General features: G+C 50.9%; 1 protein-coding gene across 4 annotated transcripts in view; it reads right to left on the reverse strand.

Annotated features, from left to right (window-relative positions):
* The window catches only part of NR6A1 (nuclear receptor subfamily 6 group A member 1), a 97,470-nt gene that overhangs the window by 20,585 nt on the left and 49,430 nt on the right, over nt 1–27,455 (reverse strand). For 3 of the 4 annotated variants that reach the window (XM_074890914.1, XM_074890916.1, XM_074890915.1), the window contains one exon: nt 2,674–2,904. In XM_074890914.1, coding sequence (XP_074747015.1) covers nt 2,674–2,904 — 231 coding nt within the window. Of the gene's footprint in view, nt 1–2,673; nt 2,905–3,320; nt 3,455–27,455 lie in introns of those variants that run through there. The other variant, XM_074890917.1, reaches the window with a different exon arrangement.

The following is a 27,455-nucleotide window of genomic DNA, read 5'->3' on the forward strand; positions in this document are numbered from 1 at the left end:
AGAGTTTACAGTTCCTCTCCACCGCGGAGACAGCGTTGGTCGCCATCAGGCTAGTCTTTATTCTCTGGTGGCCTTCTGCCTCGCCCAGAGCAGGGCTGGGGCTCTGCCCTCCCACACCAGTCACCCCAGCAGGGCTGCCCCCCCACCAAACTGGTCTGATGAGCCCCCTTTCAAAGGGGCAAGGCCTTGGGTGAGCTCCTGCACTCTGACCTGACCCGTGCCACCTGCAGCCCCTCCGTGCCACGGGCAGTTGGGCTGTGCAGGTCCTTGGAGCCACGGGTGCCATTTAAACCAGAGCTCTGGCCGAGGCGTGTCCCAAGTTCACGCACGTTGGCTTTAAGACTGTTGATATTTTTCAACAGCTGGAGGTTAAATGAACCCCACGACTCTTGACGCAGCCACTGTCGCTGCCGCTGTTCTCTGCTGGCCTGTGGCTCGATGCTCTCCGGGCTGCCTTGCCAGACTCCGCAGGCACAGCATCCAACTGCAAGGTTTACACCGTGCAAACTCATTTTGTTTATTTTCCTAAGTTCTTATACCCATTCCTAGCTTAAATGGAAGAAAAACCCCCACACCTTGGAGATGCTCAGCACTACCTCGCATCTGCTGCCACACTCGACTCGGGTATCAGCAAAGACCAACACGCGTCCTGCTGCAAAGCTCAGCCTTTGTGGGCCAGGTCTAGTCCCCACTGCCTGCAGCTCGGCCTCTGAGCTCCCCCATCTCCCACACCACAGCACATCCAAAACGCTTCTCTTAAATGGGGTTTTTGGAAGTCTTGCTAGTGGCATAACCTAGCCAGGGTCTGCAACAAAACGTACTTGTGTTTTTGCAGTGGTCCACCAAAAAAAGGCTTCGGGAGACCTGGACGGTTCCCAAACCCAGCTGTGCCCTGCTGAGCGGCCTTGGCGCAGGGCCGCAGGACGGCGGGTGCCCTCCCAGCTGGTGGCCCTGCAGAGGCTGAGCTCTGCGCCTTGCCTGAGCTCAGAAAGACCCACACCTAGGCCTAGCTAGGAAGTGACTTGGCGATTCGATTATGCTGTAATTCAGGGAGAAAAATGCTCCTTAACCTAACGGCCCCGACTGCCGGTGCTGCCTGCGCTCTCAGCCCTCCTCCTCCTCTTCCTCCGCAGAGACGCTGCCTGGAAGCAGAATTCATGCGGTTCCTCGGGGAAGGCAGAGGCAGCGGGCAGGCAGCGGGCCGGCAGGTGGCGCTCCGCCCCCGCGCGTCAGCCGCCGAGCGCCTGCGGCCAGCACCGGCAGCGCGGGCAGGCAGCGGGGCAGGCAGCGGGGCAGGCAGCGGGGCAGGCAGCGGGGCAGGGCCTGCGGGGCAGGGCCTGCGGGGCAGGGCCTGCGGGCAGGCAGCGGGGCAGGGCCTGCGGGCAGGCAGCGGGGCAGGGCCTGCGGGCAGGCAGCGGGGCAGGCAGCGCTGTGCCCGTAGGTAAAAGATGAGCGGGGAAGCAGCCTGCCTTCCCCATCAGATAAAACTCCCAAAGATAATTAGTAATCAAAGCAGTCAGGAGATAAGCTTTCCATCTCGGCCCCAAGATACATTTTCTAAGGAAGATCCTGGTGGATTTGCGGTAAATTTATGGAAGTTTTAGTGCTTTTGACAGGCGGCTTTCGTAAGAACCATGACAGTGAAGGCGTCGATAGCTACATTTAACAAACACGAGATGACAGTTCTGCTGGGAGGCCAGGAAGGGGTGTCCCCCCCGCCCCATCATCCCACCTGTGCATCCAGGAGGGAGCACGAGCAGCCCCCGCACTACAGCAGCACCCGCTTCTGCTCAGAGTCCTGTCTGTTCCATTAAACCAAGAAATCTCCACTTTTAATGGGCCATTAAACCAAGAAATCTCTGCTATTAATGGCTAACATTTCCAGAGATTAAAAAGTCAAAAGATTGGAGGGAAGAGTAGAGACATGACACTGAAATAAATCCCAGTCTATTTTCTTAATATTAATTTTCTGAGTAAATGAGTAATTCTGAGAAAATGAGTAACTTTCTGATACACCTAAGATTTTCCATCCTGAAGATGATACCGTAGCATTTCCTCACCTCTGCACAGGTGGGGACTAAGAGCTGGCTGTCCCTAACCCAGATCACACATGTCTCCTCAGTGACCTCGTACCTGGCAAAACCACCTTCAGCTCCACGTGTCATCAACCAGAGACGGGCAGTAAGTGAAGACCCTCACACCTCATCCCTGGGCAGCAACTGCAGGTCTAAGCTCCCAGGACAAGGAACAGGTAAAGCCTGACTCGGATCTCTTGGGATTTTAAAAGCCTGTTTAAATGTATTCATTTTTGCCACGTTAGTGTACTGAAGCATAGAAACGGTGACCACCTCGCTCAGGATAAACGCAAGGACAGATCCACCGGGAGGGACAGTAACAAGCTGCTACTTTCCCTGAAAAAAAGGATCACAATGATCAGTTCTCCAAATATTTATATGTGCTTGTAATTCATACAGATTTTTCTTCCAATACAGTAATGAAGTAGTTTAGGAAGAATATTTTATCCATGCATAATTTTGCTGAAGTTTCACTTTTTCTTGTCCAGAATTTGAGAGGCAGAACTGCAACACAAAATGGTGGCAGAGGAAGGCTGGCACGCATTGCTAACACAGGCCCCAATCTACCTCCACCAGCAAAAAGCCCATTTTTCTTTACCTTTCCGGTTCATCCCCATCTGGAGGCATTTGAGCAGCCGGCAGTACTGGCACCTGTTGCGCTGTTTGCGTGACATGACGCAGTTCTTGTCTCGACTGCATCTGTAAACCCGCTTGTTGCAGATGCTCCTTTTGAAGAACCCCTTGCAGCCCTCGCAGGAGATGATCCCATAGTGCAGCCCCGTAGCTCTGTCCCCGCAGATCAGGCAGGTTCGCTGATCCACCCGCTCATCTGCAAGAGAAAAGGAAAGGCCTCACGGTCAACAAAACGGCTTCAATTCAATATATTCATAAGACACTAAGTCCAGAAATTCTCAACAGCGGCAAGAAGAATGACGAAAAGCAAACCCCAAGCCTGCTTAAAAACCAGCCTCTCGGAAACGCCCGTAGTCCCACAGCTGATCAGAAATGAGTGTGGCTGGGGAACAAAGCGCCGTTTAGACTGCAAGGAGCCTGTGTTACAGCCATGAGAGGCCACATCGCTGCAGAGCCTGCCCCTGCCACGAAACAGGGTCTCCCCCCTCCACGGGCAGGTCACACCCCATCACCCAGGGGCAAAACGACTCCCCGAGCGGCTTCCCTGGCACCACCTTCTGAATTGCCTTAATGAAGAACAGAGATGAGAGCAAAGAAGTGGATGATGTTTACTCATCAGCGTGGCACAAGCATGCTGCGTTGCCCCTGAAGTTTATTTTATTCCCAATTTTCAGGTTTTTCTCCAAAGGCTCCACTCGGTGCCCGGTGGGGCCAGCACCCACTGCGGGCACGCAGGAGGAAAAACCTTGAGTTTCTGTAAGGTCAGGGGTGAGGAAGAGGCAGGGGCTGTCAGGCTCGCGCGGATCCATCACGCAGCACTGGAGAGCAGCAGAGCATGGCTGCACGGGGAGGCTCCATCCTTCGCTTCCCCACACTGGGACAGGACCCCTGGAGCAGGCAGAGAGCGTGGCTCCCCCTGGCAGCCTCTGGCTCCCCCCGGCAGCCTCCATCCAACTTCATGCTGCTGTTAGCAGAGAGGAACAGGAACTTGCAGGGGAAAAAGGGTCTGAAGTGCCCCACCTCGACTGCACAGACCGGGGTGTGCAGATACAGAAATCGTGCTGGGCGGACACCCATGAACACAAAATACTGTCACACCTCGTGCATTCCTGTCACACCTCGCGCGTTCCCGGGGACAGGCAGAGGGACCCACTTGCCTCCTCCTGCAGCTCCAGCAAAAGCCTCACGGCACAAGTCACCGCCCAGAACCCAAGTGAATTACCTTATTTGTTCTTACAGAAACCACGGTACGGTTAAGCCACAACGATGTGATTTTACTGCTCCTTTTCTAAATCTTTGGAAGGGTTTTGGATGGCTGAAAATGTAAATTGCAGGACTCCCAGCAACAGGAGCCGTCACATTAAATTCAGTATCTTAAGACTCCAACATTGCCTCGGTGACAGAGCAGGGACGATGCGCAGCTCACGAGAACCTGCGACCAGGCAGTGGTCTCCAGCGATCTCCGTAGACACTGATGTCAAACGGACAGGAGAAGGTTCATGGTGGCTGGAGAGACCCCGGCAGATAACCCAGCTGGAGCCACATCACCCTGCCTCTGCACAGGGCGGCCTAAACCCTGCTCACAGAAACAGTGAGCCAGGCTTAAAACAATGCCAGCAAGTTGCACGAGCAGCTTTTCCTCTGGCAGATGTTTAGCATAGTCCAACAGCTTAACCCCTCACATGCCAGGCCAATCTGCCTTCCCCGCCCCAGGGGTTTAACCCGTTGGTATCCCAATAGTCGCCAACAGAGCTGCACTTTGAAGATGGGCGCTACTCAAGTGCGTTCAGGGGTACACACAAATCTGCAGCTTGCTTTCCCAAATGTCAAATCATCATTACCCAGATGACGAGATCCCCCTGGCTGAGTGAGGCGGAGGTCCCAAGGAACAGAAAGGACATCGCTTTGCTTTGGAGCAACAGGACTTGAGGAAGCACACTTCTGTCTTTCACTCGATTGCACATTTCCTAGGGATGCTGGTTAAACCAGATTTCTGGTATTTCTTGGCTTGAACGCACGACTGTGCAATCTCCAACGGGCAGAAATACCCACAGCTAAGGCAGGACCCAGGTGACAACAGTTCTCTGCAGCTCCCTGGGGACAGATGCTGCACATGGTTCTCCACGCCAGCCTCGTGTACCCAGAGTTTAAATTCAGTGTCTCGGTCCCTTCCCTCTGGGGTTTGTGTGATACATACATTTAATCCCATTTAGTTAAAGACAAGCTTCTTAGGAGACACGAGAAGTGCATACACTCTCCGGGACCTGCCCTGCGGACGCAGGCTGTGCTGTGTAGGAAGTTATTCCTCTGCGGCCCAACTGTTCAGAACACAGAGGAGAAACTTCTGCAGGCCTCACACGACAGCCACAATCAAATTAATGGGGGGCTCAGGAGCATGTGGCAGTGCTTGGGGGAGGCACCCCAAGGCAGTCAAGGTTGTCTCTTGGGAACGGGAAGGTGGGACAGCCCAGACCTCGCCAGCGGAGCTGGGGTGCAGAGCAGCCAGAGCTGCTTTTCTCTTCCTCCGAGACAGCAGCGAGCTGCAGAGCGAAGGCACTTGAGGGCCAGTGCTCCTTTAGGTACGTCCAGGTGACAGGAGCAGAAGAGAGTGACCCACGTGGCGCCCTGGCACATCAGCAGGGACAAAGGCTCTTTCCAGACAGCACCCACGCGGCCACAGCAGTGACTTGTCCAGGTGAGGAGGCAATTACAGCGATGGTCCGGCGAGGTGGCTGAGGGTCACACGGTGCTGGAGACGACGGGTCTCCACGGGTAAAGGAAAGAGCTTGAGAAGATGAGTAACAGGAGGTGGGGAGAGGGCAGTAAGAGAAGGGAGACAGACAGACCAGGTCAGAAAAATGTTGAGACAGTATAAGGGTCAGAAAGAATAAAAAAATCTTGAAGAACAGGAAGAAGGAAAAAAAGCACAAATTCAAACCAGAGAAATGATCTGACATGATTACTCTAAAAAAGCACAGCCAGAGCAGGAAGGGAGGAAGGAGCAGGAGATGGAGCGGGGCTTGGCCGCTGCCTGCACCCGCCGTCCCGCGCAGGGAGCTCACACCGGGCAGACACACAACCGCCCTGGTCTGCAGCGTGCCTGGCGTGTTACCCACACCCCGGTTTGTGTCACCCGTGACATGATACAGACCTTGAGAAACCCCAACCTTAGGATGGCATCGGCTTGTGAAGATGAGCTGGTTCAAACCCACTTCAGCATGACAACACCAAGCCTGGTTTTCCTCACTTAGATTTGACCGGGGAATTTTCTGAGAAAAAGGTGTTTTTATCTGCAGGATTTTTGGAGTGGCAGGAGGCAGAAGTCACAGTGAAGTCCTCTCCAATCTTGATAACGCCTAAGCAACCTGACAAACCAGTGTGTAGCTTTGTACTACTGGAGAACATGTGAAGGCAGTAGAAATAAATGAGCAAAACGCATTAGGATCAGAAATGAAACCAGTTTTCAGTTACATGAGCCAAGCAAAAATCTAAACCAGCTGCTCTTATTCACAAGCAGCTTTCTCCACAGTTTAAACCCAGTAGAAACCACAACCAATCTGTATTAATCTTTAAAAGGCTTGCTAATGCACAGCACGCAAATTTGCACTTTTCTGCAAATTTCACTGCCATTGTTATAAAACCTTAAAAATAAAGGGATGAATAAAGGAAATGCAAGCTTTAACTAAGGAACCGTTCAGGGTGTCATCACCACAGTAAAACATTCCCAGTTTTACAGGACAGACAACCTCAGGTATGTGCTCAATGAAGACTGCAGAGGAATGCTGGTAGGGATCAGGACTGGGGCTATCTGAGCATCTCCCTGAAGGGAGGCAGCTAAACCTGACTTTGTAGTCAGCAGTTGCATAATCTCTACCTTCGGCTATCTGATAAAGGCTGGGAGGGGGCCGGGGGATTAGCCTGGGACAGAAGACTCCTCTATCCGCAGGGTTTAGCTCAGACTCAGCTTAACTCCCGGCCCTCCCCCTGCTCCCACCAGCGGTGCCATAAATTGCGGGTGCTGGGGGATCCCGGGGTCAGCAGCCCCGGCCGGGCTCGCTGCTGGACACGCCGTGCCACGGCCGGGCAGGCTCGGGCAGAATTCAGGAGCCACGAGCCACACGGCAAAAGGCAGAGGAGGACACGGTGGATTGTGGCAGCACCATGGCGCGGCACCCCAGCCTGCAGCGTCCCGTGGGGATCGCGGGGCTCCCTCCTCACCCAGCACAGCCGAGGGTGCGAGCGAGGGCTCATTGCCAGGAGCAGCTTTTTTGTTGGGGGAAGAATAGGGCCATCGCCTGGCGAACATGGGGAGCCTGGGTGATCAAAGCCAGGAGGAATCCGAACCCTTCCCTCGCCGTCCCCGTCACCCCGCTGGCATGGTGATGGCGAGGTGGCGTGAATGGCCCCATCGCCACAATCCCTGCAGAAACTGGTAATTGGGTGCGTTTCCAGATTAAAATTCACCGTAGAACAGCGGCACACACCGTGAACAAAGACACGGACCTCCAGGGACTAGAGAGGTGCCCGTACACCCCGTAAACTGCCGCTCAAACGAAACTGGTAGATAAAAAATAATCACCCGCAGAAAGTCCATGAGTTTCAGAGGTTTAAAAAATCCTGTAGGAACTGTGACCAGGCCCAAGCCGCTGCCCCTGCAGCCCGCGGGTTTGCTGGCTCCTGACCTTTGCTATTTTTCACCCTACTTAATGCAAGCGCCTTGTGCAGGCGAACGGTGGGACAGCCGGGGCAGAATCGCAGTGAACTTACAGAAATGGTAAAGCACGGGCAAATTTAAAGCAGTTTTGCACTGGGGGTGCTCTGAACCCCCTCAACCTTGAAATTTCACTAGAATGTCAGAACACACAGTAAGTATAACAATTTTAAAGCGAATAAGCCCTCCCCTCCTCCCTGGCTCTGTTACCACTCGTCTCACTGATTCCTCTGGTTTTAAAAGCCATACAAGACAACACAGATTAGCAAACAAAGCAACTGATAAGAAGTTTTTTCAAATACCTTGCTCATGTTTTATTTCAGAGAGGGCTGAGGAAGCTCCCCCCCACCCCCGCCAAATCTTCCTGATGGGTCTTACATTTAACGAACTCATACACGGGATATTCCGGCTTTGTTCTCACAACCCATTGTAGCAGGGGCCACTAAATCAAACAGTTGCTGCTACGACAAAAGCACTCACAAAAATCTCAACCTCATCTTGAACCCTGAAGATTTTTATGGCTACTCCCTCGCTAACCCCTCCCCAAAGCCACATTAAAGGATGTATTGTTTTCAAAGGTCATGGTAGGTTTCATACCACATTTTAATACAATGTAAATTCTCCAAGAATATTATGATGTTACACAAGAGTCACAGAAGACAGAGTGAGAAAGAGAAGAAATCTTTCCTTGTCTACGTTTTATAAGACAAATGGTAGAAGCAATACACTTATTTTTTAAGACTTGCTTTTCCCTCAGCGAAACGAGTAGTCGTGATAATTTTATTTAAAAGAAAATTCCTATGAATTTCCAAAAGGAAATACCTTAAAATCCTGCTGAGGCACACTGCAAAGACACGTACGGAAAACACTAAAGCGCATGAATGAACATATGAAATACAGAGCAAATAAATTAAAGTACGGGGACACACGGCCAGCCCCCATCACCGCTCCCACCTGTATCACTCCTGCGGACCAACTCCCCGAGGAGGCTCCGGGAAGCGCTTCAGAGCCCGGGAGCGGCCAGGCAGCGCGGCCGCATCGCTGGAGGGGCCCCGCCGCCGGCTTCACCTCGGCAGCCCCCCACCGCTGCGAGGGATCGCCCCCACCCCTGCAGATGAGGTTTAAAACCGTAGAGCACCTACAGCTCCCTGCGCGAGATTTACCTTGGAAATAGGGCCGCGTGTCGGTGCAGCCAGCTTGTGCGACTTGTAATACTGGTGCTTTATAACGGAGCAGAAACAAAGACTTTATTTCCTAGAGTGAGGCCAAAAGTGAAGGCACAAACCCTCACCCAAGCCCCCGGAGCGGATGCTGCCGGGATTTGATCCTGCTGAAAAGCAAGAGGGAGGATGCACAAAGCTGCAATTTGCAAAGCTTCCCATTTCTACAAGAAAACGTGATTTACAGCTAAGAAAATCTTCCCTAGCTGAAAAAAGATTACAGACGACACTCACCACTGCAATTCATTAATATATTTAACATCTTTTCAACTGCGTATCAATTATTTGCTTCGTGATTAGCTCACCCTGTCACACACCCCCCCCCCCCCGCAGTACCCCTTAGCTGGGTTTCAATCTCGAGCAGCCAAACAGCAGCTGTTTGGGGAGGGGGAGCAGAAGATCTCACACACGTGTTACTTAAATCCTAACAAAATCTCGCTCGCCTCTCATGATGTCTCAAACACAAACAAATGTGTTAGGGTTTCTTTTTCTCATTATCTTTCCCAACGATTTTTTTCATTGTCAATTTTCAGTTTCAAGAAAACCGTCTTGTTAAATTCAAGACACAGAACTGGAGTAATTCCCCCCTCACTGCTGAGTGCTGCATTGTCCAAACAAGCCCACCCCCAAAACCAGGCGCGTTTGCTTAAGGGGCTTTTCTTTAACTTATAATCGATGAACACAGGGATTAAATTTTCTGTTCGGTGGCCCCTCCCTGGGACAGCAGCCACCTCGGCAGCCGAGCCCACCACCGGGCACACAATGGGCCAGGGCGTCCCGCTCCCGCTCCCCCATCGACCCCGCAGATGGGGGTCCCAGCCCCACGCTGGACACGGGCGAAGGCACCAACGTCCTGCCTGGCCAGGCCAGGCTCAAAGAGCAGATTGTGCTGCCCCGGATCAGGCCGGCCACGGTGAGAGCCTGAATAGAATTAACCCTCTGTGAACTAAAACAAAAACATTTGTGTGCCCAGCTGGGATAAAGGTTAATTTAAATGGACAAGCCTCCTCAAGTCCTTTAAAAAAAAGAAGAAAGGGAAAGAAAGAGGCTGCCTGCAACCTTATTCTCTGTACTGTAAAAAGATGTTCTACTTAGGGAGACTTAAGAGAGCATGGTTGCATTTTAAAAAGCACTGAGTATTGAAAAGAGAAACGCTGCGACAGGGAAATGGCCAGCGCATCTCAGCTTTGCTCTCCCTTTCCAGTAATTAAATCCAAAACTCACAGCCTTATTCCACACTGATTTTGTTTCTGCCAAAGAAGAGTTCAGTCAGAAAACCCTCATAAAACCCCCAGAAATCATTGGTTGCTCTTTTTCTTGGAGGTATAAATCAAGCGCGTGCAGCTGATGAAACCCATCACCCTTCCCTTCCGCGGGCTGGGACCGATCACCATTTGCATATCAAAAACTCATCTGCGAAATGCAACTTCTCCCGGGCGGGCTGGGAGCCCCTCTCCCCTCCTCACCCCAGCACCCAGCCCCGCGCCCCAGAGCACCCATGTCCCGCGGGACCCACCGCCGGCCCCGCAGGAGCCGGCCAAGGGGCGAGGGCCGCGGCGAGATGGTCGCCCCGCTCCATTGTGCGGCACAGGGAGGACGGGCGACGGGGCCTGATCCTTCACTCCGGCCAGTTGTTGCACAAAGAGTTTGGAACAAAAGCCCACGGCACCAAAATGTGCCCCCGGGGGCCGAAAGGGCGGTTCGCAGCGGCTCTAACAGGCATGAGGGTCCCACGGCCCGACCCGCGTTCACACCGTTTGCAGATCGACTCCGAGTTTACAGTCGCTCTCCAGAGCGATCAACTTTCTCTAATCCAATTTAAGGAAAATAAAGCTTTTTGCATGGTCCCCTGCCCTTGCTCCAGCACGGCCACACGCTCCAAATTGCAATCCGGTTTAGACTCTATTTTTTAAAATTGATACATTACAAAGCAGTAAGGTTAAAAACTTGACCTGCCTGCCTAAAAATAATTCTCTTGGACCTGTTTAAGTTGTCTAGATGTGCAATGACTGAGAATGATGAAGAATTAAGAAAATTAAGATTAAAGCAACAACAACAACAATAAAACCCATCAGTCCCTGCCTACAAGGAGGCAGGGCCTAAGCACAACTAAAAATAATGACTTTCTAAAATGTTCGTGACCCAAACATGCAACGTGCTTTCCTTAAATATTTTGGCCTTAGTCTGAAGAAGAGCTTTGCCGCTGTCTTCAATCTTAGGGGAAAAAAAAGCTGTAAAATATCAGTGAACTACTATTAGTCCCAGGAGAGATGGAGCTACGTTATCAAGTGCCTACATGACCCCGATACTATCAATAATTAACAATACTAAAAAAAGCTCTTCCAGATGGTCAAAGGGATTAGGAAGTTTAAAATATAAACAAATTAAGCCACAAAACAAATACCCTTTTTTTTTTTTTTTTTTTAAATTGCCTAATCCGGTTCGCAGCTGAAGGCGGCGATGCCCGGCCAGCACACGGCAGCTCGGAGCCGCCTTTTAAAAAAGGAAAAAAAAAAAAAAAAAGGAAAGAAAAGGAAAAAGCCTTCACGAGTGTTTCCCTACGGCAGCCCCGGTGCCGCTCCCGGGCCCCGCACGCCGGCCCCGGGCGCTGGGACGGGGCGGCCCCGGCCGCGGCCCCAACCCCGGCCCCAACCCCGGCCCCGGCTCCGGGGGGGCGGAGGCGGCGTCCCCGGGGCCGCGCAGCCGCCGCCGGGCGCGGCCCGCGCCGTGGCCCCGCACAAAGGCCCCGCTCACCTTCCATGCAGGTCGAGTCCCGCTTCATCCCCCCGGCGCCGCGCTCCTCAGAGCCGCCTCATGGCGGCGGGGCCAGCGGCGCGGGCGGGCGGGAGCCCGGCTCGGCCATCGCCGCCGTCCCGACCGCGGGCCGGGCCTATGCTAACGAGCCGTGATGTCAGCGCCGCCTCCGCCGGGCCCCGGGCCCCGCCGGGGGCGGGCCGGCAAGGGGCGGCCTCGCCCGGGGTCCCCGCCAAAGGCCGGGCCCCGGCCCGGCGGCAGGACGCGGCGCTGGGCCAGCAGCCACCGGCCCTCGGCGGTCACTGGCCCTCAGCGGTCACTGGTCGTCAGCAGCCACCGGCCATCAACTGCCACCAGTTGTCAGCAGCCATCAGTCCTCAGTGGTCACCGGCCCTCAGTGGCTACGGACCGTGAGCAGTCACTGGGCCATCAGCAGTCACAGGTCATCAACAGCCACTGGCCCTCAGCGGCCAGTGGTCCTCAGCAGTCACTGACCCTCAGCAGCCACCGGCCATCAACTGCCACCAGCCCTCAGCGGTCACTGGCCCTCAGTGGCCACCAGCCATCAACAGCCACCGGCCCTCAATGGCCACTGGTCATCAACTGCCACTGGTTGTCAGTGGCCATCAGCAGCCACTGGCCATCAGCGGCCACCAGCCATCAGTGGCCCTGGGGTCTGGAGCACGGCCACAACTTGGCGGGGTTCTGCCACCGACCCCCAGGCGCGGGCAAGAGAAGGGCCCGCTGAGGGATCAAAGCAACACGCGCGCCAAGCAAAAACCAGGAATTTCTAGAATTAACATCATTTCCTCAAAGCAGTACCAACTACTGGCCAAAACCTTCTGTCCAGTTGTCATCCCGCCAGGCTGTCACCCACAGCCGAAACCAAGAAAATTCCCCAAACTGACCGATAGTTTAGAAAACCGACACTGGTTATCGCAGCGCTGGGTACATGGGGGATTCCTCCTCCGAACATGCACTCCGAGGGACAAAAGCACACTCATTATATACCTTTAAAAACGAATATTTGTATAATTTCTGAGAAATACCCACCTATTTCCAGGAAATCTAATGTGTATGTTAATACGCTGCGAGGCTGCCTCTGCGCCAGCGCGCAGGATGGGCCCTTCGGCATGCGGACTAGCAAAGCTTATCCAAAGGGCCCGTTCTTGGTTAATTAACTAAATTGGTTCAGTCTTTGGTATCAAGGCGATGGGCAGCGGTGCCAGCGCCGCGGGCGAGGAAAGGCCCACGCGAGCACCTCCCCGTGCCCGCACGTGGCTGAGCGACCCCGCGGCACGGCCCGCTCCGAACGGGGACTGGGACTCCCAGTTCCCACGAGACTGGGAAGTCGGGCGCTGCCGTGGCTGCGGGGCCTGGGACTGGGGTCATCGTCGTCGTCGCGTGGGTCTGCACCAGCCAGCCCACGGGGACGGGACGCTGGCGGCCGGATGCTCACTTCAGCTTCCTCACCAGAGGAACGCATGCGCTTTGTCTGTGATAACACTGAGATTTCCTGAGGGTGAACAGCCAACACGGCACGAGCCCACGCTCTGTTTCACAGTCTTCGTTTACAGAAACGCGGTCGTTGCCAGACAAGCAGCAGCACCGCCAGCTCCAGCATCCCCCTCGGCCATGCCCAACACCAGCGCTCTGGAGGAAAGCTCAATAAACTGCTGCATAACCAGTTTTCTACCCTCTGAGGCTGCTTAGCACAGGCTTGGTTTAGAAAAGTGATTTCAGCATCAGTTTGTGTTTTTTCATCAGCCTCACAAAAACTGCCTTTAAGATTAGTACCAGACCAACATGGAAAACAAACCCGGCTCTAGAAAGAAATACCCCTGCTGAGCCGCGCTGGGAACTCGGGGTTTCTGCCTCCCGCCTGCAGGTACGCTCTGCAGTCAGCGCTGGCAGCGCCCGATAGCATTTTAAAGTTGGGATGGAGCGGGGAAAACACAAACCACTGCCTGAAGAACAGCAATAGATGGGGAAATAAAAGTTAGGTGTGCCATCAGTGGGGAGAAGGGCTCTGCAGGTCCCCGGGAGGAGCGGTGTGGCCGACGGGGACGAGGGAGCTGGGCAGCCCCGTTCCGGTCCCCTGGACCAAGCAGCGGCCTCAGGACAGCTGAGGGACAGCCCAGAGGGGAGGCCTGGTGCCCACGCAGCCGGCAATGGACGAGCGCGAGGGTGGGTCGAATGGTCGGAACTGATCAGTATGATCTACACCAGCTTGTCAGCGAGCTGGCGTTCGCTTTCCTGATGGAAATAGTTTCAGCAGCACTGTTGTTAAAATGGAGTTAAAATTGCACTGGCCACAGCTCCAGCAAGAAAACTGCACTATAATGAAAAACAAGACGTGAGACATTGCGTCTTTTGTCTTTTCCCAATCTCTCTCTCACGTAAGGCACAAATCCATGCTGCTCATCCTCCCCGAGGCAGATCATCTCTGCCTCTCAACTGGGTGGCTCTGCACACTTTCATAACAATAAACCCGTGGCTGATTCAGCTGCCCGCCTCAAACCAGGTTCCACCATGGCAGCCCTGGTAACGGTGAGCTCTCCAGCCGACACAGCCGCGGGCTTCCATCCACCAGTGAATGTCTCCGTGAAGCTCTTCTGCCCCTTCACCCTCCTCCTGGGATGAACTCAGCCCTGGATATCACGCAGTTCCCGTGTTCTGCTGCAACCACAGGATGCCCCATGACCTGTCCCAGTTGTCAGCTGGGCTTGACCAAGCCCAAACCAGTGCTCACCACACTGAGGCATTTAAGGGACTGGCCCAGTTCACCCTGTCCTCCAGATGTCCACACCGACTCCCTTCAAAAGCACAGTCTGCTTCTGTTCCTCACACTGAGGACCGCGGGGCTCAACCACGCTCTGAGACATGGCTGACAAAATAAACAAGGTGCAGAGGCAACAAAAGAGGTCATATTTCACTCGATCCCGAGCCTGAAATTTTATTGCTTTCTGGTGACATCCAGAAATGCAAATAACCCCGTGTGCACGCGAGCAGAGCTCAGCAGCGTCCTGGGCACCATGCTCCAGCTGACCCCGCTTGCACAGAGGGGTCGGACCAGGCGGTCTCGGAGGTCCCTGCCAACCCCAACCCTGCTGCAATCCCACCTAGTCCTAATCCCGTTTTTAACCCCACATTTCTGCAGGAGCAGGTGCATAACGCGGGAGCAAGATGTCACAAACCAGTCCTGCGCTGGGCCAGGTCTCCGGTTTGCTTATGTTGTAAATCTGTAAAGTTGCAGCGTGGGTCCTTGACATGCTCTTCGGATTGACCTCTCTTTTTTGACTTTGGAGGTTTCCAAAGCAGGGCGGTGTGAGGAGCCCGCTGCCCGGCCCTCGCAGGCATGGCCGAGGGAAGCCAGGCCCTGGCCGCGCTGTTTACACAGCTGTTTGCGATTGTGCCGGCTCCCAAAGCTCCGCATTCTTCATCCCATGCGAGCGCTCCGCTCGCTCCCGGCGCCCCTCGGAGAAGTGTGACCAGAATGCAGAGCACTTATTTTGTAACACCGCAGTGTGATGTGGACACAGCCATCTGAAATAAAGCAACTTAATCTCAGGATAACACGCCGACACGAAGTTGCTCACACAACTGCTGTTGGGACTCAAAGCAGAGCTACACCCAAAAAAAAAAAAAACCAAAACCCTGCTAATTCAGAAACAACTGCAAGTACGGACAAAACCTGGCTGGGTGAAAGGATAATTGGCCAAACAACCCAAACCTTCCAAATTACTTAAAACTCACATTAAATACACACGTCACAGTTTGTCCATAATAAATCCTTAAGGGCAGAAAATAATTGCAGAGATCTGGAACTGTTCTGTAAAGTGAGAGGCCAAACTAGGAACAGGCAGAGGGCAGCAGGCAAAAAGACGAGAAAGCTTAATTCCATTGTCTGAACCAAGCAGCCTTAGAGCAAGCCTGGTGAAAGGGAAAATAAAGTGACTGGTTCTTACTTTAGCCTGAATCAGCCAGTTCCCACCCCAAACAGAAAAAGCTGACACTATTGTAACTGACATCTAAAATGTTAGAATAACACCAGTTCATAACAGAAAAAGCCAAAACTGTTGCCAAAATCTGGGCAAGTGACACTGCTGTCTGCAAGGAATTTATTATCTCGACGTTATGGCCATGAGGGACGGGCACGGGAAGCAAGAGGACCCAGGAAGCTCTCCGGGGTGTGCTGAGCATTGGCTCAGCCCGTTACCAACATGGTCACTTGTCTGTGAGCAAGGACGGCAGAAACGCTGCCATTTGCTGCCGTTTGTCCCCAGCGCCCTGTGGTGCCAGGCCAAGCCGGCAGGAGACAGTGCGGGGGAGATGGCAGGTTATAAATGTGGCAGGAGAAAAGGAAAATATGCGTAAGAGTTGTGCAACACTTCAAAGAGCATCCTGTACGAATGCAGGTGTGCTCTGAGAGTTTTTTCAGAAGAACATTCTCCCTATTTGCTTTTGGGAGCACGGGTGCTCGGCCCAGGCTGCCTGTGAGAGGCGACTCTGCTGGCAGGAGCAGGGCGGGCACCACCGGGCACTGCCCCTCTGCCCGGGGGCTCCCCGGGCACACGCCGTGAGGCCGTGATTCCGGAGGGAAGGGATCCTCAGAAGTTGTGACTTTTTCAGAAATGTAGAGCCTGAGCAGTGTCATGAGCCAGCGCCGAAACAGGTCAGACACGTCCAGACCAGGGCAGCGACGTCTTCCAGGAGACTGTCTGCTGACACCGTCACTTGCCACTGCCAATCCCTAAAAACTTTCATGAAAAACCCAAATTTGGGCAGAGCGGGGCTGGCAGAGCCTCGTGGCCCCGGGACGGGGGGCAGACCTTTTCAAGCTCTCGCCCTCCCACCCACAGTCACCGTTTCATAATTCTGCGGGCTCCAGCGAGGCTTTGCCCATTTTCATGACAATCGGGGCTCTGTTGTGTCAACGCAGTTTGAGACATCGGCCCCTTTGTGGCACGAACAAAGTCCAGGCTGCGGATAACAAAACTGAGCACATCTCGGCACTGAAGGCGACTAAACCCAGAGCTGCCTCCACACACCCAAGCTTGCCATGGACCAAACTAAAATACTGAAGTGGATTTGATTTCAAGCAACAAATAGCGCATAAGGAAATACCAGACTCCTGGCTTTGTTTTTATTTTACCAACACACGGTGCCGCTGGCAGCACCCCCGTTCTGCAGCGCCGACGCTCCGGAGCCCAGGCTCAGGCACAGCAAGCAGGGAACGACACCCAGCGCCTGCGCGCCAGGACAGAGCTGGTTTGCAAACGTAGCTGAATAAATGTTATAAACTCAGATTAACGTATCTCAGCAGCCTCAGTACCGCAGACGTTACCACTTTCAGCCACTGCAGCGAGAGAACTGGTTCCAGGTAAACACATGCTTTCCCCAAAAACTCTACTCCCCTCACCCTGTGTATACAGATATTTCAGAGAAACTAAAAAAATTAAAATGAAATGTTTAGAGAAGCAATGGAAGGAACTGCAAGAAATGGTAATAAATATCTGCCTGACTTCTGAGAAATCCTGTGGTAACAGTTTAATAACAGATGGGGGTAATTCCTCTGCTCCCCAGCGTTAAACGCACCAGGAATGTGCTGTTAATAATTCTGGTGAAGGTATTCACTTGGTGCACATAAAATTAACCATCTTCCTCCTTCTTACTAGTTCAATAGGTCATCGCGCAAAATGAATCCTTCTATCAATTTCTGGTTTTATCTGTTTATTTGTATTTTTATTCACTTGGCTACTGAATTTGCCGTCGCAGTCTACTGAATTGCTTTCAAGAAGCGTTTCATTGCATCTTGCTTGACGGGTGACAAACAGTGGAGCCCAGCTCTGTGTAACAGGAGAGAGCAGGGGGGAGGTTAAGGGCTCCTTAGAGAGGTCGCCTTCAGAGGAAAAAAGGAAAACAAATGGGATTGTAGGCATGAGGAGTATATGGTTTTACTGCCTTAGTGGGCAAGTACAAGAAAGGAGAATTGCAAAGGGAAAAGCTTTACATTTCTATGAGCAAGCAATCGAGCTCCATTCTAAACCCTCCCCAGAAAGCGCTTCCCTTCCTACGGGGTGACTCTATCCCATTCTGGGAGTGCGTCTCCTGGAACTCCCAGTAACCCAAACAGGGTCACGCGGTGCCAGGTCATTCTGGAAAATGGGGAGAAGTCCTTGAGCTGGGCGACAGCAGGCCTAGCGCACCCTCCTCCTGTCCTCCCGCAGACAGTTCGTCCTCCCGCGGGGCCAATATTCAGGCACAGAACCCCCGGAGTAAAGACCGGGTGCAGCAGTGGGGCTTCGTCTCAGTAGATCCCACCTGCAGCCCCAGCGCACCCCATCGACACCAGCGCGTGCCCGAATGAGCAGAAATCTCTTCATCCAAACCTACACGGGTCCGTGCCTGGGCAGAAAATGTTTAGCAGGGTGTAGGAACGTAGGTCAGAAGGCAGAGAGTATCTCCTGGATTTGAAGAGGTAGGAAAAGTTTTCTGCATTCAAGTGGTAAACTGAAAAGCCAAAAGATGATTTTAGGCCTGACTTACATACATTGCAGTCACACCAACTACGCTGTCTGCTGCAGTTGCTGGTATTTTTAATAATAATAACAACAATAGACCAAAGTTTGTTATTACAACTGTTGTTATTGTTATCGTTCTGAGCATTATTTCCAAATAGGCAGCAACAATTGCTGGTATCTCCAGAAAAAAAACAAAACAGTGAAAGGACGTTTCCTCAAATTTCAGGTCAGATGGCAAAACAAAAAGGAAAAAATCTTCAGAACTGAAGGTGCCGATTCTGTGCCTGCATCAAACACAGTTATGACTGCAGTTGCTAATTAGCTGGTTTAGAACACTGGGCATGTGGGGCAAATCCTATTTGTGAACTAACCGACTGCTCTGTGCCTCCTGCGCCTCAGTGGGACTTGGCAGAGGGGACGGGGAGGTGGCACGTTTCTACGGCCCAGCCAGCAGCGCAGAGAGGGCCGCGAGGCTGGGCAGGGGCAGCAGCAGCTGGGGCTGCACACAGGGCTGGCTCCAAGCGAAGAGAAATGCGGGTGTTCTACGGGAAGAGAGAAAACATCGACAGCTTCTAATCCTTGGGACTTACAGCGAGTTTAAAAAATGCGCTACCCTGAAGCATCACTCTGCGCTCAAGTGAGATGGGACCCTGAGTGCGGGGGGCACAGTGCACCCCACACACCCATGCAGTGGGGCTCAGCCTGCCCCATAACCGCTGCCAGCCTCCAACGTGCTATACCCGTGGCTACAGCACTGAAGGGCCAAGTTTTCCGACCGCTATCTCGCACCCGACAGGAGGCCCCAGGCTGACGGCTGGACAGGAGAGGGCAGCAGCCGACAGACGGACGGACGGACGGAGGGACGGCGGCGGTGGCTGCAGCGGGGGGCAGGGGGTACCCCGAGGGGCACAGCAGACCCAGCTGCATCATACAGACGGTGATACGGCAGCTGCGGAATCTGCCATGTGCCACTTCAATCATACTGGAAAGCCAAGCACTACACAGACATAAACCCAGATTTTAAAATCAGGTTTTACTGTCCTCTGGAGCAGCAACCCACCAGCGCTGGGCTGAGCTCTGGGGGCGAGAGCTCTCCTGGCCACCTGCGCTGCCATCGAGGGCTCTGCCATGCTCTCACCTTCCCTGGGTGCCCCACAGATGGCTGAGACATAAATGAGTCCCATGAGCAGGCCGGTTGGCCCTTTGGTTTTCTTTTTACAGCAATTAGCTTTTCTGTTATTAGGAATAGCTATTTAAAGTGCCTTTTTTTCCCCAGTCTTCTTTGAGTATTACATTTAACTTGTTGAAGCTTGTAATATTATTTTCTTGTTTCACAAGAAAATGAAAAGCTGAACAGAAATGTCCTTCCAGAATTTACAAGAATGAGAATAAAGGTATGGAGGAGCTGTCTGGTATACCCTGACAGTACCCGCAGACTTCCCTTTTGTTCCCAGGTAAATGGAATACATCCATTCAGAAATCAGCATATTCCATGGAAAAAAAGAACATCACCAGAACGCCCAGCTTCTGTGAGAACCTCTGCCAACACCTCCTCAGCTTGAAGACTGCATGATTTACACCCTTCAACGCATCTCACCATAACCATCTATAAATCACAATTACTTCCTGAGATGATGTCAAGTTTAAATGAAATTTTAAAATGTCAAAATCTATGGAAAATATTTTTATTAGAAACACAAGGACAATTAAGGAAAGTGAAGATGACACTGGACAAGGCAGGCAAAACTCCTGTACTTAAAAAAACCTTGTGTAAATTCAACTTCCTTTCCAGAGGGAGTCGAAGCAGTAGGGAAGGACACCCAGCATGGCAGAGGTGGCACAGTGACAGACCTGGCACTGTTTTACAGCCGAGAGGGGTCAAGGCCAAGCCTAACTGCCTGTGGGCATGATTTTTCATGGGCTCTGAATCCCCTTCCGTTGTCCAGCCATAATGTGAAGCATCCAGCTCAAAGCTTCATCAGGGGCCCCTTAAGAAAGACGCTTTCATCACTTTTAAGTTTCTGCTACTGCAGATGTCAGGACAATGTTCTCATAAACCACACAGGTTGTTCTGCCTGCAAAGTGGGATCCTTACGTGTACAGCAGGCAGAGTGATTTCAACGTGATGCCACAGAGGAGGCCAGTGCTCAAGGAATTAAATCTTTGTTTTCTGTCCAGTCCTTTGGAGCAGGGTGGAAATCCGGGGCACTTCTGCATTGCTCCCGCCCTCCTGCTAATATTGCTCTCACTTTTGAATAGCACAAGAGCTGGATCCTGAAAAAATAACTGTTACCTCCCTGTCATCCCTCTGCTAAATCTGATCCTAGTCCTTTCCTTCTGAGAAACTCAATTTTCACGTCACCTCTACCAGCAGCTCCTAGGCCTCAGATACCACCCACCCCGCCGAGCACGAGGTCCCAAATTAAGATGTACGTGACTGCAAATAAGAGCCAATTTTACCAGACTAACACTAGGGGAAAAAATCTTCCATCCTCCTCTCCGTTTGTGAAGCAACACAGGGCAAACTATTCACATGCTTATTACCGACAGATAGCGAGGCTGCCACAGAGCAGGGACTGCTTCTTTGGGTGTAAAGACTGAATCGAACATGCAGTATTTAAGACAATTAGGTTTTCAAAGAAACTACACTAAACATTGCTTTCATGTGTAATCAAATTATGTTAAAGCAAACCTCATAATTTAAACCATTCCATTGGTCAGCTCCTATTTGTTTTCCCTGCACCCTCATTTTTGCTCCAGATCTGTCACATTACATTAACACCTTTCCTAGTCACTGCCTACAGAAATAACAGCCTTCGACATGCCTGCACAATCCATTTGTCCTGCTCTAATTACTTTTTGACATAGCCTCTTTTGCTGTTATCTTGCCTCTTCTGACCTCTGTCTGTATTAAAGCCATTTAAAACAATCTTTAAACTCGGTGTCTATTGTGATGTGTCTTATATGATACTACTGGAGTATCAGGCAGCAACGTTTTGTAGATCAAATATTTAAATCTGTGGTAACAAGATAAGGTACTTGAGGAGGAAAGCTACTACATATTGGCAACAGCTACGGCTGGCTGTTCACAACGTGAGTCCCCAGGACTGCAACACATTTTCAGGATGAAATTCCCGTAGCCATAAAACTGCTCTACGTAACTAGGTAGCTCAAAGATAAACAGGGTCTTCTGTGAACTAAGGAATGTGCCTTCATTTCACAAATGGGGAGGAAGGCAGGAGAAACTGAGAAAAGTGGTCATCTTGCACAAAAAGAACCCCAACAACCACCAAACGAATGGAGCAGCAGGAAGAGGACTAGGCAGGGTGCACCAGCAATGGCAGTTCAGAAGGAAGCCTGACAAATCACACTCTCCTCCAAACCCAGAGAAGAAACCAAGAATCCCAATATCCCTCTGTTTTCATCTAGCCCATTCAAAAAATGTGTCCTCATTTTCTTTTGTGGCTGATTCACAGAAGATGAGCCTCTAATTTCCAGCTACTTCCCCAGCTGAAGCAGCAGAGGATCTGCTCTGTGCCAAGTGTCTGCTTTGGAGTCAAGAACTTATTTCACATGGTGGAACTAATTTGTTGGATATGAAGTTGATCCCTATGTACATATGTCTCACGATACAGTCTAACTATCTCTTCACATGCTATTTCCACATCATCCAGCCTCATGTTAAGTTAATTGGTAGCTAGTCAATATTTTACTCACATTAGAAGATACTTCACAAACCTACATTTGCTCTGGTTCATTTACAGGGTAATTATCCAGTTCACACAAAGTTTGTTCTTCCAGATACAACCAGTACAGATACAAGCACAGCTCTGCCGGGAAAGCACAGCTCTATATTTTGTCTTCCAGATGACAGCACTATAAAACCAACGGGGGACAAAACCAGAGTCAATTAAAATACATTAAATGTAATGTAACAATGCTATGATTTGTCAGAGCCATCCAAGAGATTTTATTTCTCTGAATTCCTCTAACTCTGTCCTCAGGACATTAAGAGCCCATGAATGTTGTGGAAAGCTCTTCCCACGACACTTCCCTACACAGATTTTTATTTTCCCCTTTTTCTTTCCTGTCAGCAGCCCTGACCACAAAAGCCTGTCTCATTACAGCCTCTAAACATAGAAGGGGCCCACGGATCCAGGACCAGACCAGTCTGCTACTGGGCTGCTCATAACATCCCTTTTTGTGGAGCTCTCGAATCCTTACGTGCTGCTGAATGACACCATCAGGGGAAGCGGCGGGCCGGAGCGGAGAGGGGCAGAATTCACAGCTCTGCCTTTGTGTGCTTGTGGTGACGGCAGGGCAGAGCGTGGGCATGGACCAGGGGCTCCAGGCTTTATTTCTGCAAGATTCTGAAATGCGCTTTTTGATGGAATCATTTTTTGGTTTGTAAAGTGATTATTTTCTTCCTTCCTCATTTTTTCACATCTATTTCTCAACCTTTTTTTAATCCAGCTGTTTGAGCAGACCTGGGATGTCCATTACCCAAACAGTAATAACTACCGATTATCCTGACCTCGCTCGCGTCTGTATTAATAGTGTATCTAAAATCAATGTACTGGTCCCACGTTGTTGCCATGAAGAAGTAACGTGAACATGAGCAGGGCCGTGCTGGGCCAGACTGCGCCAGCGCCCCGCAAGCCCCGGCCTGGTCCCGGACAGTGGCCAGAGCAGATGCAGAGTAAACAACAAATTACAGATAATAAAATTGACCCTGCTTGCTTTTTAACTTGTTTTTTTAAGTAAAATTTACATTTATTTTAGAGAAAGACATTTAATTCTCTAAAATAATTCTCCACGTCCACATCCTTTCGGACCACCACCAGTGCTCTCCCACATCCTCTGAAACACAGCGCTGGCAGTAAAGCCAAATGGCTTCTCTTTACGCAGTTTGTCACCGTCTGGAGGGTTTCTCAGCCTTCACAGTTCTTTTCAAAACAACCACAGATGTTTTGGGGGCATTTGTGAATTCAGGGTGCATAAAAGTGGTTTATATTTTTAATTGATCCTTTTTAACCATAATCCTACACCGCACCCTGAATTCCCCGACAGGTTCCACTACCGACAGCATTCTTCCATTATCGTTCACTTTTTGATTTTGTTTTTTCATTTCTGACCTGGGTTGTGACACCATTACTGCACCACAGTGTTCCATATTATGGCCTGAAAGCTCAACCAGGTCTGCCAGGGTAGAAGCTGCAGGGACAGAAGAAATTAGCAGCAGCTACAGCTTAAAAGCAACAAGTAGCGTAAAATGTTCTTGATCAAATTCACATATTTGCAATTCATAAATACAAGTTATCCAGCAAATTGTATCTAGAGCATCCATGGTTAATTGGCTGATTTCTTACAGTCTAAGCAGAGGTTTATCTTGAGAAGAGAGCTCGGTGCATTTTAAGCCTCCACAGGTAGCAATTCATACACCCTGCTGGAAACCAACGGCCAGGTTGCTGGGGGAATTGATTCCAGAGGTAAGAACAAAACCATCCCAAATGAAGTACCCTGGAAGAGGCGGAGATGCTCACAGAGAGCTGTAGCTGCTTTGCCATTGATTTCAAACAGAAAGAACCCAGCCCGAGACTGGCATTCGCCGTCAGGTTCTGCTGGATTCAGGACGAGGTCCATAAAGGCTCAACCAACTTTCCAAAGTCCTACATTTCCTTCCACCAGATCCCCAAATGATGTGGAAACCATCTCGAACAGGAAAAGGAGGAGTCTGAGGTGATGCTGTGCTGGAGCACAGCTGATGGAACGGCTTTTTAAATAATACCGAGCTTGCGTGACGTCTAACAGCAGGAGCAGGTTAATGCAAGTTAATTACTGAAACAGCGTGTGTATACGGGACCAAAAGCCACAGACCACCAGACCTGGGACCGAGACCATAGAGATTTCCAACTTTTATGCCTTGCAAGTGAAGAGGCTCTGAGTTCCTCTGCACAGCCGGCAAAGAACAGCACCGCTTCCAGCAGCCGGCTCAGAAGCAGCTGCCTGGCAGAAGTCAGGGACCTTAATTTCTTGTGTGGGAGCCTCGTACTTGGAGGATATCCTCGTTAGGACAGGGATTACTTCTTAACAGATGCCTCTAAATTACCTACTGAAGGAATCCACCTTTCTCCGTGACTGCCCAGGGACAACAGCCCCTGAATTAGTGGGGTTGATTTCCCCTCATTAAGCATGTCCTGAGCTGCACTCTGCTGGAACGACTGTCCTCCAGCACTGCACACCCAAGAGAAACACTACAGCCTCACAGGACCCACCGCGGCTACCCTGCTTTTCCTCGCTTTGCTGTGGTGGGAATGTGAAAATGGCAGATTCCCTAACGCAGACAAACTCTGCCGGTTCCTCTCGGGGCTGAGGAGCGGGTGCCCGCGAGGCACAGCTGCGGCAGCGTGTCTGGGTGTGCTGCGGCGGGACAGGCAGACAGAACTGCCCTTCCACGCCTGCCTCCCGCCCTGCCAGCTGAAACCCAGCCGGCCTCGCTGCCTGCCCATGATTTCTATAAATACTCCCACAATGCAGCGCACCCGGGTTTCGCCAGAGGGATCCTCTCCAACACGAGGTGCTGTGAGACATGTGAGATGATTTTAGAGGAAACGTGTATGATGCGGATCTGAAATTAAAATGATCTGCCCCAACAACAGATCCTGGATTTCAGCATTCGATTTTTGAAATTCCAATCGTATCATATTTTCATGTTGCTTTTTTTAAGATAAGCCTACTAGTTTTTAAAAGTTAAAAATTAAAATCTGCATTAGCGTTTTTATCCTATATCTTGAAAACAAGGCAAATAAAAACCTCCCAGTGCTTACCACCAGGCATCTTATCAGCAGAAAATACGGGGCTTATTTGTGCTGTGTTGTGATGACTTTGCAGCACACATACTACAGAAAACAGACTTTGCTACTCACAGGAGACACTCTCTAAATGTTCAGATTCATGTATCTGAGCGCAGCGAGGGTGGCATACCACGTGTAAGAAATCACATCCAGCAAGTTTCTCCCCCAAATTTAGCAAGCTACGCTTGCACTACACTTGTACAAGCACATGCAAGATGTTACATAAAGGCCACACCAGAATTAAAACAGTCAATATTTGGTTAAATCAAGAGTTAGGCTTATAGAGTTCTATAGATATGAATGGCACTTAACAAAACAGAATATAAATACCCACAGGGCAGCGACCCTCCTATTTAAAGCAAAAAAGACATCCATCTTGTCCTGTGTGAATTGCCATCCTGGATATAAGCCTTGCCGAAATGTAATTACGTTATGGCTTATGATTTGTAACAAAATATAAACATTTTCCTCATGCCCTCAGACAGCAATCACAGAGGAATCCCTACACCCACACCTTAATGTACACTGTCGTGTAGACTATAAAGTGCTCTGATACAGCCTCATCCACCCACTAAATTGCTCCAAACTTTTCCTTGCACGTATTATCTGAAAGTCCAGGGAGAAGCTGCTTTATGCGATGGCAATACAGGGAGTGCAGGGTGACAGTCTAACATGGTGTCCTGCTGAGATCCAAGAATAGCAGTGCCTTAAAAGGCAGCGATGTTGAGATCACAAGGAAAAGAGAATTAGGGCACAGCTGTGGAGTTCTGTAGGCTAAAACATAGACTCAATATGTCAGAGAAAATTAAATCACAGAGCTACATGTAATTTCTAGTCTCATTTATAACTTAGCTGTAGCTGTGCAGAACCTGTACTTGGGCCACACATGTGAGTTGCTATGTTTCTGCACACAGAAATAAAAAAAAAGAATTAATTTAAAAAGAAAAAACCACAGGTTTTATATGCAAACAGCAATACAAACACCTATGCTTCGAACAATGTTTACATGCTATTGCTGCTCAAACACAGTTTGATAGCCAGTCTTCTGCCCAGCTCTTGAGGACAAACAGAAAAGCTACAGCACCACTCGTGAAACAAGCAGAGCTCGCAGCTTTACCCACAGTACAAAACAAAGAACAACTAAACCAACACATTAGCAAGCTAAACATATCTGAAAAATGCCTGTGTTTTCCTGTGGTTATCAGGCAGGGGGGAAAGAGACCCCTCCTCAAAAATGAAGGCACCAAAACTTTTGAAGAGGCTTTTTCCCCCTTGAAGAAGCGATGTTCTTTCATTTTTTGCAACAGTATCTACATATAAATTTGCTAGTATTTCTTTATGCTTGAAGTCCAGTACTAGCTTCTCCTCTAAAAGCATTCACTGTCCACAGAATACAGTGCATTATCCTCTGTCAGTATCTACTGTTGCAATCTGTGTCCAACTAATTAATTTTGCAGGATGCCAGGGTCTGTAAGCGTCGGCGTGAGAGCCGTGCTCCGAGCGGGGAGGCTGCCTGCCCTCTCCAGTGGCTTCTCCCCCGTTCCAGACAAACCTCTGACGACACCACCACAGAGGTAACAACAGAGGGTTGTTAGATGGTAGGAACTGCGGATTTGGGATGAAAAGATGGCCTTTAGGCAGTGCAGGACAGCCTCTCCCGACCAAACTTCGTCCAGCCAGGGAGCAGCTGAGCAGTGCCTCCCCCAGCCCAAGTGATCAGGCTTTACCTGGCAAGACTTAAATTATCTCTTTAAAAGGCTCTGAAGGCCAGGGACACATAGGAGAGAAGAGAGAGGAGAAGAAGAAGCTGGCAAGAAGGGAGCAAGAGACTGATTGGGCATGAGGCATACATGGAGAGCTTTCCTAAATAACTGGTACTTGAGCGCTAACGTGATACAGAACAGCAAGAAAACAGAGGTGGGAAGCTGCACGTAATTACGACTTTGTTTAGCTAAGTATATTTCCTGTGGAGCTTACAAAGCACGACTGCATGCAAAGCATGCAGATTTGTTGATATCAGCTATCCTTTGTCCCTAAAGAGGTAAATTATACATCTGATTTGTATACAGAACTGAAAAACTGTTAAAGGTTATGCTTGAGCTGCAGACAGAGCTGTGGACCAACAACCTACAGGAGCCAATTCCCATGAATTCATGGAGAGAGTTTACAAAGGGTAGAGAGTTCAGCAGCCAACAGACAGGGAGAAGCTAAAACAACCCAGCGCGGGACCCACACGAGCAGCCCGGCCGGGGTCCAGCCGGGGGACGGCGTGCAGGGGGACGTGACCCGCCGCCCCATCGCCCAGGGCGGGACTGCAGAAAAGGAGGGACGTGCCGTTAGAGCCCTCACAGGGGCCACGAGGGACCCAGAGCGCAGGGCGCGAGCAGGAGCAGGAGCAGGAGCAGGGCAAATCCCGTTTGCAGCGATGAGGGTGGGAAGGCTGTTCTGGAAGCTGCTGCTCTCGGGAAGGGTTAACAGGCAGCCCTCGAGCACAGGTACTGCACACTGGGGTACACGTGCACGCCGCAATTTAATTAATAGAGAAAATGCCTAATGTTTGAGATGAATTGCTCTTCCTAAGCAGAACTATGCATTACCTACTTTACAGCACAGCCTAGTTCATACATATGCAATGTTTTTCACAAATACCGCACGTGGTGCAGAAAACAATCCCATAAATGAGG

The sequence above is a fragment of the Strix uralensis genome, chromosome 21 (assembly GCF_047716275.1).
Source record: "Strix uralensis isolate ZFMK-TIS-50842 chromosome 21, bStrUra1, whole genome shotgun sequence".
In the NCBI taxonomy this organism is placed as follows: Eukaryota; Metazoa; Chordata; class Aves; order Strigiformes; family Strigidae; genus Strix; species Strix uralensis.